This window comes from Hipposideros armiger, unplaced genomic scaffold (assembly GCF_001890085.2).
Source record: "Hipposideros armiger isolate ML-2016 unplaced genomic scaffold, ASM189008v1 scaffold_252, whole genome shotgun sequence".
Classification (NCBI taxonomy): Eukaryota; Metazoa; Chordata; class Mammalia; order Chiroptera; family Hipposideridae; genus Hipposideros; species Hipposideros armiger.
In genome coordinates, this window is record NW_017731602.1 from 580,910 (window position 1) to 594,955 (window position 14,046).

Consider the following 14,046-nt stretch of genomic DNA (forward strand, 5'->3'; position numbering starts at 1 on the left):
TCAATTCAGATTCTCATATTTTATAGTTAATATTTCCTGATCTTTTGAGTCATGAGAAGCATATTATGGCAGAAGTTTGCTGTTTTGTTGTGCAAGGTGTGTGTATTTGTGTGTGTGTGTGTGTGTGTTATTTCATTTTATAAGTATATATAACAAAGTGTCTTGAAGGTGGTAATCAAAAATCAAATATGCTCCCTCTTGGTACCTTTAGTGAACCTAACATTGATGTCATAGATTGCTTTTTCTTGTGACGACATCTGGATTCTGACTTGTTCAATCTTTTTTTCTTCGCTGGATTTGTACCCTGTTCTTACTGGGAACAGTAGTACCATATTTATGTGTTTTTGCCCTAGTCCATTCCAACAAAGAATCCTATCCAAGAATGATGATAGACTAGCCTAGAGTACCAGTGGGCTCCACAGAATTATTTCAGTCCTAGAAACAGTTATCATCTAGGGTCAGCTGAGTCTCCATGAGGGTGTGGTGATTGTAGAGTATGATTATGTAAAGCAAGACTTTTTGACTTTGAAGTGCAAACACATCACCTGGGGAAATTGCGATTCAGTAGGTCCTGGGTGGGGCCTGAGAGCCTGCATTTCTAACAAGCTCCAAGGTATGCTGCTCCTGCTGCTGCTGGTCCTTGGACCACATTTGAGTAGCAAGGCCATCAACAAAGTACCTGTTGCTATAAAGGCAAAAGAGTCGAGTATGTGGCTTGTCCTTCCAATGTATTATAGGCTTTTAAAAGGAGACATAATTTACTTTAGGATATTTCTAAACTATTTTATGAGGAAGTTCACAGCAGTCAGGAAGCATGATCCTCTTCAAGTACAGATCTGATTATGTCCTTCACTCCCCTGCTAAAAACCTTTCATGAATGCCTACTACTTAACGAGTCAGGACCCCAATCCACAAGCAGTGCCCATGCTGCCCTGGCTCAGGCCAACATGCCAAGCATGCTGTATCCTGCTGTCTTCCAATTTAGCATGACCCAACATGCGCATACTGTGGTCTAGGCTGTGCATCCTATATTTGTGTATTTATAACAGCAGTGTCCCTGCAGAAGTGTCTTGAGGAAAAAGCCAGCTGCTCCAACACCAATGACCTTTCAATTGTCCCATACATGAACCATGTTCTTTTCACCTACAGGACCTTTGAAATGTTATTTGTGCCTAGAATCTTCTTCCCCTGTATTTGCTGGCAACTGCTAGTCATCTTTTAGCTTCAGTATTACTTCCTCAGAAGTCATATTTGATGGTCCCAGAAGGTCCCACCACAATTTTAAGTGACAGATTAATTGACATAAATGTGTATTCAATGTCTGTCTCAGTCACTGCGAGCTCCAGGAGGGCAGGGACAGCTCACCACTAGTTGTGTCCCCAGTTGATTGGCCGGTTCTCCACACTTCAGACTAGCGCTTAGGATGTACAACATGCTTAAAAAGCATTTGTCAAATGAATGAGTAGAGGCCGATTAAATTTCTATCTATGATAGTAATTCTGTTTCATTCATTAGCTATGCAATCTCTCTAAATGTGTTTCCTCATTTCTAAATGAGGTACTAGTGTTGACCTTATGTGTTCAGTTAAAAAAGTAAATAAACACAAAGCACCATTGTTTGGCACTTAAAAGGTAGTTGATTTATATTAGATTCTTTCCTTCTTTTAAGCTGAGTGCCTGCAAAAATATGCCTGATGCATTTTTCTTCTGTATTCACTCTTCTTGTGCTCTGTGCAGTGGTGCCTCCCTCTGCTTCTCAGTAACTCTCCCATGTTTAAGCGTAAATGTAAGTGTCTTCCAGGAGGTGGGTTTTCCCCTTTGACACCTGTGTGCCTGAGAAGGTGTTGCCCCAGCAGCTGTCATGCATGTGAAAATAAGAATTGAGCCAAATAAATATTCCCAAGATCTATATATTATAGTATTCCTTGAGAACCTTTGCATATAGCTGGGGAGATTGGTAGTATGAATTTTGTCTCACCTACAACAGAATCAGATCTAATCTGGCTTGACAATGGCTAAAGTATTTTATATTCTGTCTCTTTATGGCACCTAGAAAATGTCTACTATAACTATAGGAAAATGTGTCTTCTTTAGTAGTTAATGTGCTTCTAGCATTCGCATGTAAAATGGTTGGGCATTATATTACCAGTGATACTATTATCATGAATTTATATAGCATCTTTCTTCCAACAACTGAGTGATTTAACTTATTATTAAATTTATGACCCTTGGATTATTAGGACCACTTTGCAAATGAAGAAACTTAAATACAGAGAAATTGAGTAAATTGTTTGATGTTTAAGTGGTCCTTGCTAGAAAAAAGAACCATTAGTTCCTGAAAGTATATCTATTGTTTTTAAATGAATTCTGAAATGAAAACATGAGACTTGCGGAAATAATTAGTCTTAGAAATAAGAAATAATATTCTTTTGAATTAATTTCTGAAACTGTTTGTCACTTGATTTTATAAATATTGGGTTGTTAGAAAAGTTATGACACATTTTTGTAATGAAAAACATAAAAAAATATGTCATGACTTTTCCGACAACTCAATACTTTCCCATTCAACTAATATAATGGGCATTGACTGCGTACAAGGCCCTGTTCTTGGTTGGAGATGAAGTGGTAAACGTGATGTGCCATATCGCCTTTATATTCTGGGGATTTGACTGCTGGGGGAAAATGGGAGGACAGATCTTATAAAGTAAAACAATATAAAATTAGATAAGTTCAACTGCTGGTAAGTACCATGAAGTGCTTTTTCTAAAACAGGGTGCATGAGAGGGATTGACAGACTGGGTGATAAGGAAAGCTGCTCTGAAGAGCTGACACCTACTTTTACTCATGGGTGATTTGGGAGTAGAAGCAAAATGTCCGTATGTAGTCTTAGATATTTGGAATAATGTACGCTTTCTTCCAATATCTGAGACTAGGAGCTGCAAACGTTTTCTTTTTTTTTTCTTTAAAGATTTTTATTGGGGAATTGGGGAATGGGAACAGCGCTGGGGAATTAGGGGAAGGGGAACAGACAAGTTGCTGTCCTTTTGTTCTTCAGTCTAGTTATGGAGGACGTTGCTTGACTGGCCCAAGTTGGCACCATCATTGCGCTCTTCCCAGGCGAGGCAGATCAGTCGCCGGCTTCTGGACGGCCGCTCACTGTGGCTGCTGGCCCCCACGCTGGGTGCTGGCTACACATGGTAGCCCATGGCAACCCACTGCCACAGGGGCTGCAGCCTACGCTTTGGCGGGCGACTCATGTCAGCCCAGCTCCAGGTTGAGCTGTTGTTCAGCATCTTAGCTGTGGAGGGCAGTGTCACTGGCCCTCATATGTGGGATCCGAACCGGGGCCCTCTGGCATCCCAAGCCAGCTCTTAACCATCCTGCCCCTCGGCCGGCCCTGCAAACGTTTTCTATACAGAACCAGATAGTAAATATTTTAGGCTTTGTAGACCACATCGTCTTTATCACAGCTGCTGAACTCTGCCGCAGATGTGCATGGCTGTGTAGGAGAGGAAAACTTTTTTCTAGACCCTCTTAGGGTCCCTGGCTGGGTTTGAAAATTCGACTGACAAAGACAGATTAACAGGAGAAAAGCATACAGATTGTTTTGATAAAAGTTCTATGTGACACAGGAGCCTGCATAAGTAAATGAAGACCCAAAGAAACAGTTTAACCTGAGTATTTTTATGCTAGATTTCATGAAGAATGGATAATCGTGGAGAAATATGGTAGGCCAAGGAGTAGGAGGTAAGTGCAGTAAATTGGAGAAAACTTAGCAATGCCTTTTGTTAGGGTTCTCCTTACCATCCCTTTTACTTCAGAGATAAGTCTCTCTTCCTTGAATAGTAGTGGGTATCCCACCACTGAAAGTATTCACAAAGAAGCTAAGTCACCATTGTCACAGGTGCTAGAGGACTTTTTATTCATTTACTCAATATTTATTCATTTATTGACCAAATATTTACTGACCTCCCTGCAAGATGGCCTGCCAGTCATATAATCTCATTGTGTTTTTTAACCAGAGAGTTAGGACTTGGTAGAAATTTATGGGTTTAGGAGTCAAAGTTTTTAAAGACCTGTTTTGGCCGTGCTTTGGTATTATTGCCAGTGCATAATGCTAAAGCAAAATCCCTCTTTTCTCCACAAATAACTCAGTTGAATTAAAATTAAATCCAATGAGTGATCTGATTAGAAATCATTTCTTTTCCAATTAACAATCTCCTTATGCAGAATAGCACTTTGTGTTTCTACCTTGCTTCCTTATCCTTTAGAATGGCTCACTTTCATTTATAAACCTAAAGGGCTTGAAGTTAATTTAACAGTCTCTTTGCAAACATTAGAGCCATAATTCCTAGAGTCAATTTTATAGAACAGTAGTCCTGCTAGATGTAATATTAGAAAAGGGTTTCATGGTCAAAATGCTATAGAAATAACTGTATACTATATGCTAAAATCCCTTCATGGAGAATCACAGGGCTCATGAATAATTAAAGGCTCTGAGAAATCTTGCAAAAACCAAAAGTATTTAATATTGTTGAAGCCAGCATTTGCAGCACGTATGTGCTACCCATAAACACCGCATGAAATGCCCTTTGAAAATCTTACCTTGTAAAAAGCATGGGGAAAAACCCTAGTGGATATAACCAAAACTGTTTCAAAAAGGTTTGCCTATCTGCATCTGTAAATCTGTAAATAATACAAAATAATTTTTAAGCATAAAGAATTCTATGTATGCCACATGCAGATTGTCAGTTTTCAAGGAACTGGAATCAAGTGCTCAATTAATTCCTATTATTTAAATCTCTACTGAATATAGTTATTTTCTTGATGATTCATAGACTACTTTTCTACTTTATTTATTATGGAAGCCTCTTTAAGACTTTGTTTCAGACACACAGACCAATGGAACAGAGTTGAGAATCCAGAAATAAACTGACACGTATATGGACTTATAATTTTTGACAAAGGAGCCAAAAACATACAATGGAGAAAAAAAAGCCTCCCAAATTTGCTGGGAAAATTGGAAAGCCACATGCAAAAGTATGAAACCAGACTGCTATCTGTCACCATATACCAAAAGTAACTCAAAATGGATCAAAGACCTAAACACAAGATCTGAGACAATAAGTTACATAGAAGAAAACATAGGTACTAAAACTTAAGGACCTTGGGTTGAGAGAGGATTTTATGAATTTGACCTCAAACGCAAGGGAAGAAAAAGCAAAAATAAATGAATGGGACTATATCAAACTAAAAAGCTTCTGCACAGCAAAAAAAACCATCAACAAAACAAAGAGACAACCAACTGAATGGGAGAAGATATTTGCAAACAACACCTCCAATAAAGAGCTAATATCCAAAATATATAAGGAACTCATACAACTCAACAACAACAACAAAAACAAACAGCACGATTAAAAAATGGGCAAAGGACCTGAACAGACACTTCTCCCAAGAAGACAAATGGCCAACAAATATATGAAAAAAATGCTCAACTTCACTAGCTATTAGGGAAATTCAAATCAAACCACAATAAAATACTACCTCATACCTGTTAGAATGGCTATTATCAACAAGACAAGTAATAACATGCTGGAGAGGTTGTGGAGAAAAAGGAACCCTCATACACTGCTGGTAGGAATGTAAATTGGTACAGCCACTATGGAAAACAGTGTGGAGGTTCCTCAAAAAATTAAGAATAAAATTACCATGTGACCCAGCAATCCTCTTCTGGGCATCTACCCCAAAAAATATGAAAACATTGATTTGTGAAGATATATATACCCTTATGTTCAATGCAGCATTATTCATGATGGCCAAGACATGGAAACAACCAAAGTGTCCTTTGATAGATGATTAGATAAAGAAGATGTGGTACATATATACAATGGAATATTACTCAGCCATAAGAAAAGATGAAATACTGCCATTTACGGCAACATGAATGGATCTTGAGATTATCATGCTAAGCCAAATAAACAGAAAAAGCTACAAACTACATGACTTCACTCATATGTGGAATATAAAACTGAAGGCAGGAAATGAATAGGACAAACAAACAAACAAAAACATAGACACAAACAACAGTTTAGTGGTGACCAGATGGTAAGGGGAGGTGGGTAGTAGAAGAGGGTCAAATAAATAGTGTTGGAAACAAAATTGACTCTGGGTGGTGTACACACCATGTGATATATAGATGATGTATTATAGAAATGCACACTTGAAACCTATTTAATTTTACTAACCAATGTCACCCCAATAAATTCAATAAAAATTTTAAAAAGAAAAAATAATGCATTAAAATCTTCTTTTTTTAAACTTTGTTTTTTCATTTGTTAAACATAAATGGAGATCACATTCACCTCATAGAGTTTTTGTGAGGATCAAGATAAATGGGAAAATGTATGTAAAACACTTAGCTTAGTGTTTGCACCATTGTGGATATTCAATAAAGACCTGTCTCCCATCTCACCATAATCATAGCCCTGAATCTGAGAGTGTGGGTATTCAAAAGAGAAATCTGATGTTTAGTGTTTATTTGGGTACTGAGGAAAATGGCATAGAATCCATTGTAAGTGCTGAACTTTAATTTGTATACAAGCATTTTAGAACATAAAGCAAGGACATAATTCCCAGAAAAAAACTTGGGAAAAAGGATCCCTGAAAAGAATGACTTTTATTTTTTTTTGTCTTCATATATTTAAGACCCATTGTGTGAGAATTCCTTTTTAAAATTTCAAAATTCGCTAAAATATTAATAAGAATGGTATAAAGGAAAGAAAGTAATAATTCATATTTAATTGAAAACATAAATAAGTGACAGGCTTTTATATTTATTGTTAGCCTTTTATAAAACAAACGGCAAAATTTGAAAACTAATTTTCAAGTCAGGTTTCAATTTTATTTTTGTTGTTTTCATAGCAAACTAGGCTGTGACACTAGAATTTTGTGCTTCCCTAAAGTGATTTTCATGTGATACTCCACCCCCCTTTCCTTGGGTATTAATTTATTGGTCCAGTGTTTTAGGCTTTGAGTCCTTGTTTTATGTGCTACACTTCGTGTTCTTGCACTTTCTATCTCATACCTATGTCTGAAGTGAGTCTTTCTGTCTCTTCCCTTTGATTAGGGAGGCTCGTTAGTGCCTGTTTAATTCAGCATCCCTTAGCTCATGGCACACTCTTCCACAACACTCCTGCCAAATCCATTTTAGTGACTCAGCAGGAGCTTGTCATTAACAACAGTCTTGTAGAAAGTAAAAATTAAGCAGTCTTGGAAAGCAAAGTGCAGTGTACCATGTATGTGTAAACCTTTGGTAGCAATCAGCACAGCTTCCTGGTGGGTAGGTAGTCAAGTTCCTCGCCTGACACTACCCTTCCTTTGAAGCACTAACAAGTTCAGTTCTCAAAAGGAGTTTAAAATAATGACTGCAGCGAAAAGGCCCCTTCAATGTTATTGAAAAGACAACCTGTTTCCAAATCTTATATTTGTTTATCTAATGTATAAACCATTAGATAGATAAAGGAGAAGGCAGATGGAATTCAAAATAGCAGCTTTATTATTGGTAAAACCTGGTTCAGGGAATATGGCTTTAAATATGTGGCTTACCAATCAATGTTGCTTTCCAGTATTAAGCTCATCTCTCCATCTCTTTAACAATCCTAGCTCTGCCCTCATTACCCTCTAAGTTACTAACAGAGTTGAAAGCCACAGGACCCCTTGGCAGTGGCAGAGCCTTCCCTCATAGACTTAGCAGAGGGGAGCGCCTGCCAGAATGCAGCCCACTGCAGTCAGGTGGGTCCCAAAAGCTGAGCCATCCGTGCCTAGTCCCCCTACTTGCAAACTCACCATTGAGAAGAGTCCCTCCTCCTTCCTTAGTAAGAGGAATGGAGAGAAATAGGAGTGTGACTCCCATTAAAGGGAGGATAGTAAGAGAGCCCAGGCCTGGGTCAGATGTTGATCTGATGGGGCAATGCCTCCTGGGTAAAATTATTGATCGATGAAGATGAGGCTAAGTGGATGAGGACGGTTTGGACAATGGATACTTTCGGCAGGTCTGGAACTCACTGATTTTTATTCCTTTAAAGTCTACTGACGATGCCATAAAGACAAACCTGGAGGATTTTTTATTAAATAAATGTCTGGTCCTGAAGCAGAGGCAGAGTAATAGGAGAGGGCTAGACCTCCATGAGGAGGAGAAGGGAAAGGACTGACTTAACAAGCAGCCAGCAGGTATGGCCTGAAATCTTCGATGAGACTGGGAACCACTGCCAGGGATCCAGCTTCCCTCGAGGCGTCACCCAGACAGGCCTCCCTGAGCACGGCTGGCAGGCGAGGTGCAGGGGCTCCCCGCTGCAGACCCTGAGCTGCTCTCTGCAGTCCCCGTGCACCTTCCCTCTCTGAGCCCTCCAAACCCTCGCCCCTGTCTACCCACCAGCACACACAGGATTCCACGTGGGTATCATATGGTACTGCCAGTATTTTACCTTTTGGGACCTAAAAAATGGCTATTTCATGTAGTTCAAACTAATATTCAACAGATTTAGCTTTTCTTTTTTTTTTAGCTGAGCCATCCTGCCACCTGTTGGCAGCTCAGCAGCTGCTCAGCTCGAGCGGGGACTCGAACCGCTGTTGCTCAGAGCTCAAACTCTTGAGCAAGCTCTTAACCAACTGAGCCTCTCAGCCGGCCCGTTTTCTTTTTTTTTAATTCTAGGGGGACAACTGACTTCAGTCTATTTGGGCTTTTCAAATAGCAAAAATCCCCCAAGGCAAGTAAACAGAAATAGATGACTTTATTCCATGGCAAAGGAAAATAAAGAGAGAAAAATAAAAACTAATATCTCACTGAAGTATGTTGATGCATTTATATGGTAATAATACTACTATAACTACTACTACTAATAATACTTATTTTTATTATAATGATTCCTAGTATCTATCCCCCTTTCTCCCATCTGCATTGTCATTGTGTGATTCACAGGGGCCTTAGATTATTCATACTCTGTGGATTGTTTAGCTTCATCTCCCATCTCCCTCACACCAGCCACACCTCAGCCACACCACCCTCCCAGCAGCTAACCAACTTCTCACAATTATATAAACTCTTCTATCTTTCTGGAAACTACCTCCCCCACCTCGACCTTGTCATGCTGATAAACTTCTCCTCCTTAAAGACTTTGCTGAGACATGATCTTCTCTGTTTCCTCCCACAAAATTAAAGCATCCTCTTTTGTATTTATAAGTGCCTTATAAGGTACTTAGACTAAAGGTGATCAAATAATTTGTCATCCAAAGTGGGACATATTTAAGAGTGAAAGAGGATGCTACTAATAATTACACCAAAACCAGGACTGCCCCAGGCAAACGAGGGTGTATGGTCACCTTACTTATCCTTACAGTGCTGTAATGATTTTTTACATTTCCATCACCTCCCCCCCCACACACACACACAAATATGCACACATACACAGGCAGAGAATCCCTGGAAGGCATGGACCTCAACATCTTGTATTATGACTGCTGACACAGAAATTGAGTAAACCATGGGGATTTTATTGGAGGAGAACATTCTAGACTAATGGAATGGCAGACACAAAAAAAAGGAGATGGGAGGGAACATTTATAAGGAAAACAAGGAAACCAATCTGGGTGAAATGATGTTTAACGATTGGAATATAATTTGGAAAAAATTGTGGAAACTCTTTATCATGCTGAAGAATTCCTAACAAAGTTGAGGGACAGGGGAAGGTTTACACATGGGGCAATGACTTGGAAGATAACTGATACTTTTATGTAAGATGAATTGGAGGGAGGGAAAGGCAAAGAGAGCTGCAGAGACTATATGGATAAGAAAGATGAGATTATGAATGCCTGGACTAGTACTCTTTGTCATTTAACCTTTTATGCTTGATGAAAATATCAGGACTCAAGATCTCAAGTGAAAGAAACCCAAATAAGCCTGGTTTAACCCAAAAGGAAAATTTATCAGCTCAGCCAGTGTAAATACAGGAGGTGCAAAAAAATGTATACACATGAATTGTATTCATCTTTTGTTATAGATACATATTGAGTATTAAATTTTAATGCAGTTTTTTCCCCTTTCTTAAAATGTGTATTCCTTTTTTTGGGACCCTCTGTATGTAGGCATTGCTGGATCTAGATTCTCAAACATTGTTATCTGCTCAGGAATGTTCTCCTCCATCTCTTGGTTCTGCTTCTTACTGTATGGGATTTGTTCTCAGTCAAATTCTCCCCAAAATGGCCATCAGTAACTTCCAGCCTACTTTTTTACCAGTTTACCAATCCCAGTAGAAAGAGAACACCACTTGCCAATAGTTCCAGCAAAAATCCTGAGGATCATTCTGATTGGTTACCTATGTATACCTGAACTAATCACTGTTGATAGGAGGGATAGTCATGTGCCCACAGGTGATGGAGTCAACTTCATCCAACCACATAAACAGAGTGTGTGTGTGTGTGTGTGTGTGTGTGTGTGTGTGTGTGCGTGCACATGTGCGAGCTGGGACTGGGGGAATGACGGTGGTGGTGGAGGCAGCGATAGCTTGCTAAAGGAAAACTAACTTCTTTAAAAAGAGAGAATGAGGCCGGCCGAGTGGCTCAGTTGGTTAAGAGCTCGCTCAAGAGTTTGAGCTCTGAGCAACAGCGGTTCAATGCCAGCCTGAGCTGAGTTGCCGCTGAACTGCCAACAGGTGGCAGGATGGCTCAGCTAAAAAAAAAAGAGAGAATGGATATTAGGAATGCAAAAACAATAAAACAATAAATTTTCTCTGCATAAAGTCTATGGTGCTGCTGATTAGATTGCAGATAAGATTGAGTTCTTGATCATGCAAATCAAATCACAAAAATAAAATTATCAAGAGGAAACATAAAGTGATGAATTTCTAAATGATCAAGAAAAAGAAATGCACCAATTCCAATAATTTAGATTGTATTTATTCCAGATATTTAAAATATAACAGACAAGATATGAGTCATTTTTATTATCTTTAATTCAATAAATATTTTACATATTATGATACTGGACATACCATGCTAATTATCCAAACAAAATAGAAATTATTATTTTATGTCTCCAGTGTAATATATAGATACACCAGTATAGGCACTTCTGATTACTGATCTTTGAGGAAGTCATGAGGGAGTCAGAGAAGGGCTATAAAGGGCAATTAAAATGGCTCTATCTTTAAGGGAGTTCCTAAAATAGTTTTATTGAGAAAACCCTTTTTTATTAATAAGGGTTAGTTAATTGTGAAATGATAGGGACTATAGGTTTGAGAAACATGTATAAATTTGTTTGTAGACTTGGTAACATAATTCTGATAAGACTATAAATGTGAATTTTCCATGAAATTTATGTTCTGAGTTTCAGAACATAATAATGGATGATCCATATAATAAATTCAGAACACAAATACAAAAGAGAGAAACAAAGATTCGACTAGCTTTAAATAGATTTTAGATAACAAATGCGTAAATATAGAATAATTCTATTTGGCATTCAGGTTATACACTTACATGTATTCATTTATGTATGTTTGTATATAATATGAATAAAATACTGGACTAAATATAGTGAATATCTCTTATTGGTAGATTTTGGTACAATTTTGTTTTCTTAGTTGGATTTTTAAATAATTTCTAGAATGAATGTGTATTACTTATCAATGAAAAAATGAATAAAAAAATTTTCTTGAAGAGCAAAAAGAATTCTGACATACGGGGGAAACTAGCATGCCCTTTGAAGTGATGTCATTGTGGTCCTTCTCAAAAATTTTTTTCACATATATCCATGAGTAGCTCAGAAACAACATTGGGTTAGATGGGCCACTGATCTGAAAGAATGTGGCATTTCTCTTACTATGTAAATATTAATCAAATACATTTCTACAACATTATGCCAGGGTAAGTGATAAGAATTTAATCATATTCGTTGACACCTATCTTACTAAATCATTTTTATTCTTTTTAAGAATGCACCATTCAAGAACAAGGTTTTGATACAGAAAATAATCTGAACCAAATACCCAGCTTGATGGAAGCCATCTTTAAAGTATTATACTATTGCACTTTTTCTCCACAAACCTTTGGAAATATTTTTGTGAGCTACATGGAAGAAGAACAATTATGGAACTTTTTATACAATATTCCAGGTATGAGAAATTTACTACCTCTAAAAGAAGCATTTTAAAGATACCTGAATGTATTTTTAAAGGTCTTTAAAATTTTTTAATATAAGTTTTGCTGAGCTTGTTATTTGTAAAAGCTTATCTTACATTTTTTTTCAGCATAAAAGCTTCTTTTGGGAGTCATTAGTTGTTAGTTCCTATCAAAATTTAGTATACTTGGGACAAGGCAATGGGAAAGTTAAGGGGGAAAATTATGTAATGCCAATTTTCTTTTATTATTATTATTATTATTATTATTATTATTAAGAAGACGTGTTCTCTCATAAATATTTAATTTAATATTTACCAGTGATTATGTTTTGCTGTTGGGCATACATTAGTAAGATGTTATTTGTAAAAGTTTTTTGAAAAAATGTTTTTCAATGCTTGGGTGCATTTATTCAATGAGCTGATGGACAAAACTACTGGTCAATTTTCTTCAAACATAAAAGGCATTTATCATGATGACCATGGTGCTTCTCTCTACAAGGCATTTTATCATTCTTTTGGGGGACAATATGTTTTCCCATTTGTTTTGTTCTTCTGCCTATACCTAGAGCAAATGTTAAAGAGAGAGCAAGTTAGTATCTGAATAGGAAATATTCATGGGCCGCCCCACCTTCAGGGCCAGATGCAAAGATTTTCACATTGTTTTATCCTTAATGTCCTGCCTTTAAATCTCCATACTTAATATCTGGGGGGGAAAAGGATGGGAACTTACACAGTGGTTGTCTTGTTAGTCCATTAACCATTTACATCATTTACATTTGGCTGTCAACCTATAAGCTTTCTCATACTCTGTTTAGAACTGAGATTTTCATAAAATATTTCCTAGGAGTCATATAACAAAATCTAATTGGCTTGTAATTCTGGTTTCATTCTTTTGACTATCCTCTAGACATTATTTGAATATCTTTTTTGCTATTTTAAAGTCATTACATTACATATTCTGTCGGTCATTATCCCTGCAAAATAGCAATAGTTAACTTTAAGTAATGATTTCAAAAATCTGAATCTGTGACTTAAAGATTCTGTAATAATTATCTCCTTTTAAAGTTTTGTCTCCTAGATTTTGTGCATTCATTCACTGCTTCCTTTTTAACCAAAGGAGGGGCAGTTTTTTAGATAACAAGACTAAGTTACTTCTGATGTGGACTTGACTGAACTGAAAGAAAAACAATTTTGAAAGCCCCTTTACTCCCTGCTGTTTTTAGTTGTTTCTGGTGAAGTAAGAGCTATTGTAGATTCTCTTGAAAGCTTATAAAGAATTGGGGACTCACATGCTTCAACCATTACTTTTCCTTCTACGCTTAGGTTTTTGAACCATTTTTACATGCAGCACAAAACTGTACTGAAAATTACCTAGAAGATATCAGTAGACTTTAGGTACTGGCATGAGAGAGCAATCTGCTACTTGCTCCTACTTAGTCTTCTCTTTGTCTACACATTGAGCAAATCATCCTCCACAAGGTCTTAGAAGTCTCTTGAATCAGGAATTACACATATTCACAGAGCCCACGTTGTGTGTGGAGGCTCAAAGAAGCAGAACTTCAAATTGGTGAAATGTCCTTGGCTTTTATACAAGTTGTTTCTCTATAAACATTAACAAATATATTTTGGGTCTCAAATATTCTCTGGAACCTGAGACTGTGCAGTGGTCACAGGGGACTATACCTTTGTTTTTTTCTCTCCTATTTAAATCTTTACAAATGTTTTTCTTTTCTTGTGTTAGCAATTATGATTATCTTAAAAACTCTAATAAGATAGTGCAATATACTAATTCATAACAAAAATAACCCTTTTACTATGACTTCTGTTTAACTTGAAAATATAGCAGGTTTAAAGGAAATACAGCAGAGATACAT

General features: G+C 37.3%; 1 protein-coding gene across 5 annotated transcripts in view; it reads left to right on the plus strand.

Moving 5' to 3' along the window:
* The window catches only part of KIAA0825 (KIAA0825 ortholog), a 246,087-nt gene that overhangs the window by 155,544 nt on the left and 76,497 nt on the right, over nucleotides 1-14,046 (plus strand). For all 5 annotated transcript variants that reach the window (XM_019655925.1, XM_019655923.1, XM_019655922.1 and 2 more), the window contains one exon: nucleotides 11,987-12,166. In XM_019655925.1, the coding sequence (XP_019511470.1) occupies nucleotides 11,987-12,166 (180 nt within the window). The remainder of the gene's footprint in view (nucleotides 1-11,986; nucleotides 12,167-14,046) is intronic.